The sequence below is a fragment of the Panthera uncia genome, chromosome E1 (assembly GCF_023721935.1).
Source record: "Panthera uncia isolate 11264 chromosome E1, Puncia_PCG_1.0, whole genome shotgun sequence".
Classification (NCBI taxonomy): Eukaryota; Metazoa; Chordata; class Mammalia; order Carnivora; family Felidae; genus Panthera; species Panthera uncia.
The window spans coordinates 56862313-56868494 of record NC_064814.1 but is presented as its reverse complement, the minus strand read 5'-3'; the positions used below and the strand labels follow the sequence as shown (position 1 = coordinate 56868494).

The following is a 6182-nucleotide window of genomic DNA, read 5'->3' as shown; positions in this document are numbered from 1 at the left end:
CCGCAGCCCCAGGCGGCGCCCGCGCCGGTCCGCCAGCCGAGGGAGCGGCACAGGGAGCCGGGCCCACACCCGGGCGGCGGGGCGGGAGGGGGCGGGAAGGGCGGGAAAGGCCGGCCCCCGGGGGCGGGTCTCCCGGCCTCACCTCCGCGCCCGCCCCGCCGCCAGGCCGTCGAGCGAGCGCTGGCCCCGGGGGCTGCGGCGGGCGGCGGCAGAGGCAGGGCCGGTGCAAGGGCCCGGGGGCCGGCGGGGGGAGGCGGCGGCAGAGGCAGGGCCGGTGCAAGGGCCCGGGGGCCGGCGGCCGGGGGCTGGGGAACGTGCGCTCCTACACCGCTCCTGCACCACGTCTCGCCACTTGCCCCGGGCCGGGCTCCGGGCGCACAGCAGTGAGTGAGCCGGCCGCCGCCGAGCCCGCTCTCCGGGGACCCACAGTCCGGGAGCAGGCGGGAAACTCTCAGGTTCTAAAAGACAAAATATGCCCCCTTTATTTATTTATTTATTTTTTTTTTTAATTTTTAAAACTATTTAATTTTCGGAGAAAAAGAGACAGAGCACGAGCAGGGGAGAGGCAGAGAGAGAGGGAGACACAGAATCCCAAGCAGGCTCCAGGCTCAGAGCTGTCAGCACAGAGCCCGATGCAGGGCTCCAACCGGTGAACCGAGAGATCAGGACCTGAGCCAAAGCCGCAGACTCAACCGACTGAGCCACTGGGGCTCCCCTATGCCCTCTTTTTTTTTCAAATGCGGATTTCCTTATCTCTCCCGATGGACATCTGGGTTGTTTCTAATCTATTGCGATAAAGCTCCTATAAACATTCCTGTAGGAGTCTTTGTGTGGATAAGCGTTTTCCTTTTCTCTTGGGTAAATAGCTCGTAGAGGCGTTGCCAGGGCCTGTAAAAAGTGCATTTTACCTTTATGAGAAACTGCCAGATTGGCTCCCTAAGTGGTCGTTCCGTTTTGCATTTCCCAAACCAGTCTGTGTTACTTCTGGTGGTTCCACAGCGTGGCCAGCATCTGACGTGGTCCATCTTTTTAGCATTAGCTGTTCTGAGGGTAAAGTAAGTAAATCGTAGTAGCTTCATTTGCCTTTCTCTGAGGAGTAATGATGCTGATGGAGTTTCACGTGCTTACTGGCCATTTGCATAATCTTCTTTTGCAAAGTGTCTCTTCTAGCTTTTGGTAATTTTTTAAAAACAATGTCGTATCACTGAATTAGTTCTTTGTATATTTTGAATACAAACCCACTAGCAGATATATGTATCACAAACACTTTGTCACAGAATGTGGCTTATGTGTTTAAAATCATAGTGCTCTTGGGGAGCCTGGGTGGCTCAGCCCGTGGAGTGTCCGACTTTGGCTCAGGTCATGATCTTATGGTCCATGGGTTCGAGCCCCGCGTCGGGCTCTGTGCTGACAGCTCCGAGCCTGGAGCCTGCTTTGGATTCTGTGTCTCCCCCTCTCTCTGCCCCTTCCCCACTCATGCTCTGTCTCTGTCTCTCAAAAATGAATAAATGTAAAAAAAAAAAAATTAAAAAAAAAAGAAATGAAAGCACTGATTCAAAAAGATATATGCATCACCATGTTTATAGCAGAATTTACAATAGCCAAGATATAGAAACAACCTAAATGTCCACTGATTGATTGAACAGAGAAAGAAGAGTGGTACACACACACACACACACACACACACACAGAAATATTGCTCAACCGTAAAAAAAGAATCCTATCTTGCCATTTGCAACATCAATGGATTTAGAGAGTATAATGCTAAGTGAGATAAGTTCGCGAAAGACAAATACCATATGATCTCATTACATGTGAAATGTAAAAAAATGACCAAACAAAGCACAAACAGATCCAGAAATACAGAGAACAAACCGGTGGTTACCAGAGGGGAAGGGGAGGGGAGAGGGCGGTCCAGGCTTCCAGTTAGGGAACGAATGAGTCGTGGGGATGAAAGGTTCAGCACAGGGATTATGGTCAGTGATACTGTAACAGCGCCGCGTGTGGTGACGGGTTGGAGCTACGCTTGCGGAGCGTGTAGCATAATGTATAGAGCTGTCCAATCGCTAAGTTGTGTCGTACTCGCCTAACACTGAGGTCACATTGTGTGTCCAACGCCCTTTAACTGAAAGAGAAAAAGTCAATGGTAGAGCTACCCTATGGCAACCCAACAATTCCGCTCCTAGGTGAAGACCCAAAAGAATTGAAAGCACATGGGCGCACAGAGACCTGCACGCGGTAGTACCAGCTAGCCAAATCGTGGGAAGCCAACGGCCCTCAGACGATGAATGGGCAGACAAAACACGGTGGTTCCTCCAAGGCACACCACTCGGCCACAAAAAGGAGTGGAGCTCTGGCACGCGTTGCCACAGGGGCAAGTCTTGAAAATATTACGCTAAGGAAGGAGCACCTGGGTGGCTCAGTCGGTTAAGCATCCAACTCTTATTATTTTTTTTAATATTTCTTTATTTAAAATTTTTTTTTACATTTATTTATTTTTGAGAGACAGAAAGCATGAGTGGCAGAGGGAACGGAGAGAGGGGGAGACACAGAATCGGAAGCAGGCTCCAGGCTCGGAGCTGTCAGCAAAGAGCCCGACGCGGGGCTCGAACCCATGGACCACGAGATCATGACCTGAGCCGAAGTCGGCCGCTTAACTGACTGAGCCACCCAGGCGCCCCACTCTCTCTGAAGAAGAAGAAGAAGAAGAAGAAGAAGAAGAAGAAGAAGAAAAGAATATGCTAAATGAAAAAAAGTCAGACACAAAAGACCATATGTTATGTGAGTCCATTTAGAGGAAATGTCCAAAACCTGTAGAGACAGAAGGTAGGTTAGCCACTAGCTGGAGAGAAGAAGGACAGGGGAGTGACTGATGGGGGTACAGGTTCTTTTTCAAGGGTGATGAAAATGTTATAAAATTAGTTGATGTTTCTCAGCTGATGAATATAGTAAAAGCCACTGAATTGGATCCTACAAAAGGGTGAATTTTAGGGGCGCCTGTGTGGCTCAGCTGGTTGAGCGTCTGACTTCGGTTCTGGTCATGATCTCCCGGTTTGTGAGTTCAAGTCCCGCGTCAGGCTCTGTGCTGACAGCTCAGAGCCTGGAACCTGCTTCAGATTCTGTGTCTCCCTCTCTCTCTGCCCCTCCCCTGCTTGTGCTCTCTCTCTCAAAAACAAATGCATTTAAAAATATATATATAAATAAAAGGATGAATTTTATCGTATGTCAATTCTATCTCAATAAAACTATTGTTACCAAAAAAAAAAAAACAAACCCTCAAGTAAGCTGCAAACACATACAACTTGGGCGAAGTTAAAAACCGTTATGCTGAAAGAAGTCAGACAGACGGAAGTAATACTCTAGGACTCCCGGAAACAGGCAAATAAAGCCCGGAAACAGGCAAATCCAATCTGTTTGGACAGGAATGAGATCAGTAGCTGCCTGGGGTGGGAGGCGTAGAGAAGGAAGGGAAGTTGGTGATGGGAACGTCTTGTATCTCGACTGGGGCGATTATTTCACGAGTGTGTACCCTTGTTACTATCTACAGACCTGGACACAGATGTGTGTATTCAATTGCATGTAAATTTTCACTTCAATAAAGGTGACTTATTTATGTTTATTTATTTGTTTACTTTTGAAAGAGAGAGAGACAGAGCACAAGCAGGGGAGGAGCAGAGAGAAAGGGAGACACAGAATCGGAAGCAGGCTCCAGACTCCCAGATGTTGGCACAGAGCCCAACTCGGGGCTGGATCACGACTTGAGCCCAAGTCGGACGCTTCACCGACGGAGCCGCCCAGGCGCCCCTTGAGACCGGTAATTTAGAAGTGCGAAACAGGGGCGCCTGGGCGGCTCCGTCGGTGAAGCGTCCGACTTGGGCTCAAGTCACGATCTCACAGTTTGTGAGTTCGAGCCCCACGTTGGGCTCTCTGCTGTCAGCGCAGGGTCTGCTTCAGATCCCCTGTCCCCCTCTCTCTGCCCCTACCCTGCTGTTCTGTCTCTCAAAATCAAAACAAATAAACTTTAAATGTTAAAAAAAAAAAAAAAAAAAAAGAAAAGGATTTCTGAGTCTGCTAGTCCAATAGAGCCGGCAGCTTCCCAAGTTAAGAGCACATTTGCACGGCTGTGCTGGGGGGCGTTTAGAGTCCTTGACGAGGGTGCTCTGCTCCCCCCACCCCTGCCCCCGCCCGGCTGAGGGCATCAGCACCTGATGCGGAGAAGCTCACTGCGGAGCACAGAGTGGGCTGGGGTCAGGGGGTGGGGGTGGAGGGAATCCCTACTCCGACTGCCTCCGTGACCTTGCTTGTAAAATCACGACAGTGAGAACATGTACCTCCAAGCATCACTGACATGATTAAGCAAGATAACAAGTAAAAAGTCCCTTGAATCTACCTGGCACAGCATAACTAATCCATTGTCAGTGTCCTATTAAAGGCGACAAGAGCTCCCGGACCGTTTAGTGAGAACCTAACGTTTCCTCGGTTAGCACGATTTCACCTTCCGTGAGAATAGACTACTTTTTTTTTTCTTTATGATCTTACGTCGTGGGCATTCTAAATTCTCATTCCAGAATACCAGTGAGTCCCCAGCAGCATCCAGGCTGGCAGCAAGCTGTCAGCGGATTTTCACGGCTCCTGTCGGTGGTCCCAGCCCCTCTGTGTCTGTCTCTGCCACCTCTCCCCTCCCAGTGGCCTCCTGCTTCTCCCTGGAGATCAGAGAGGGCTCCCAAATTAAGGGGGCGCGACAGGATAGGTGTCTGAATGGGATATCCGTCCACCTCTTCCCTCCTCCCTCTCCTCCTCCTTCCATCCCCTGGCGCCTATAATCACCAGGCGGTCTGAGGCTAAGTGGTAGCTTGGCCCACAGTGGGGGGGCTTGCCAGCCACACCCCTCCTCCTGGGGCCCTCCTGACCAGTCCCAGCACCCTGGTCTCCTCCACTGGTGAGATGGGTCTCAAGGGGGCATGGTGTTTCCCATGGTGTGGGTGCCGGAGGCAGCGGAGGACTGGAAGAGGAGCAGGTATGGGGGGGGGGTGGCTGAGGACAAAGGGGGGCTGGCAGGGAGGCAGAGAGACCGCACCGGGGACAAAGGTACATGGTCAAGCCAGTGGAGGGAAAACAATGGTCTGTTTCGCGGGTGGGAGGTGGGCTTCCCACAGGGCCACCTAAATACCTCGCAGGGCCGCTGCCAAATGAGCAAGTGAAGCCCCCATAAAAAAAAAAAAAAAAAAAAAAATTATTAGCACCTTCGTGACGGTGACAGCAGCATCACAGCAAGCCGGGGCCCTTCTGCGTGGCAGGTCCCAAGTGACCGCCCAGGTCGCAGGCCGGTGAAAGCAGCCCTGCTCTCTCCACACCCCCTCTCGGGGCCCCAGGACCCCAGGTGGCCTCCCCGGCCTCTTGGGTCCTCACTGTGGGGAAGGAAGGAAGAACGCGGCCGCAACACCCCTCTCCCTCCTCCCATCTCCCTTCCAGGCCTGGATCCGGCTGCCCCTCCAGACCCAAACCCCAGCCCGGCTGAAGCCCCCACTGTGGCAGAGGGAGGGATACCCTCCCTAGGGTCTGGCGCCTACTTCAGCAGGAAGGCCCGACTCTCCTTCCGCCACCAGCTGCACGACCCGGCGTCGGCCAATGACTCCACCATTTGATGGGGACGACCGGGGCTGAACTTTGCAACCTTCCCTCCCCAGACTTCTGGGTGATCCCTGTTTGGCCCCACAGCCCCCATGACCTTGTCATTAAATATACTCAGAGCTGCCAGGTGCTGTGCGCGCGCGCGTGTCTGCTGGGGGGGCGGGGTGGGGAGCGGTTGAGGGCCCCCCCCCTCCCCGGGGCTGGGGTGCGGCGCTCAGCGGGGGGAGCATAGCACTTCTGGTAGGGGACGCGGGAGTGGTGAGTGACACAGCTGATCTAACTCGGGGCCCAGGTGGGGGTAGCAGAAGGGAGTGTGCCCCGAAATCTAGCTTCAGAGTTGAGGGTGAGGAGAGGCTGGAGGCCAGACAGGACCACAGATGAGGCGAGGAAGCGTGTTCCTTCAGTAAACACGTAGCGTCCCCTCCCTTCCAGGCACTGAGGATGCATCAGTGAACCAAGCAGAGACCCGTCTCTTCTTCCCCATCCTCCACCCCACCCCACCCCCGCCCCGGGGCTCAACTCCTCCTAGGGCACGTAGACACAGGAGCTAA

At 53.1% G+C, this 6182-nt stretch overlaps 1 protein-coding gene across 1 annotated transcript; it reads left to right on the top strand.

Moving 5' to 3' along the window:
* Positions 1–4579: 4579 nt before the first annotated feature.
* Positions 4580–5757, top strand: CE1H17orf114 (chromosome E1 C17orf114 homolog). Its single transcript, XM_049637148.1, has 2 exons — positions 4580–5017; positions 5473–5757. Exons 1-2 carry the CDS (start codon positions 4945–4947, stop codon positions 5643–5645), a joined length of 246 nt encoding a protein of 81 aa, XP_049493105.1. The 5' UTR covers positions 4580–4944; the 3' UTR covers positions 5646–5757.
* The last annotated feature ends 425 nt before the right edge of the window (positions 5758–6182 follow it).

Bases quoted from the DNA above. Each gene is read 5' to 3' on its own strand.
- CE1H17orf114 (XM_049637148.1), top strand. From the start codon at position 4,945: ATGGGTCTCAAGGGGGCATGGTGTTTCCCATGGTGTGGGTGCCGGAGG. The intron at 5,018-5,472 runs GTATGGGGGGGG...TCTCCCTTCCAG, and splicing joins GAGGACTGGAAGAGGAGCAG to GCCTGGATCCGGCTGCCCCT.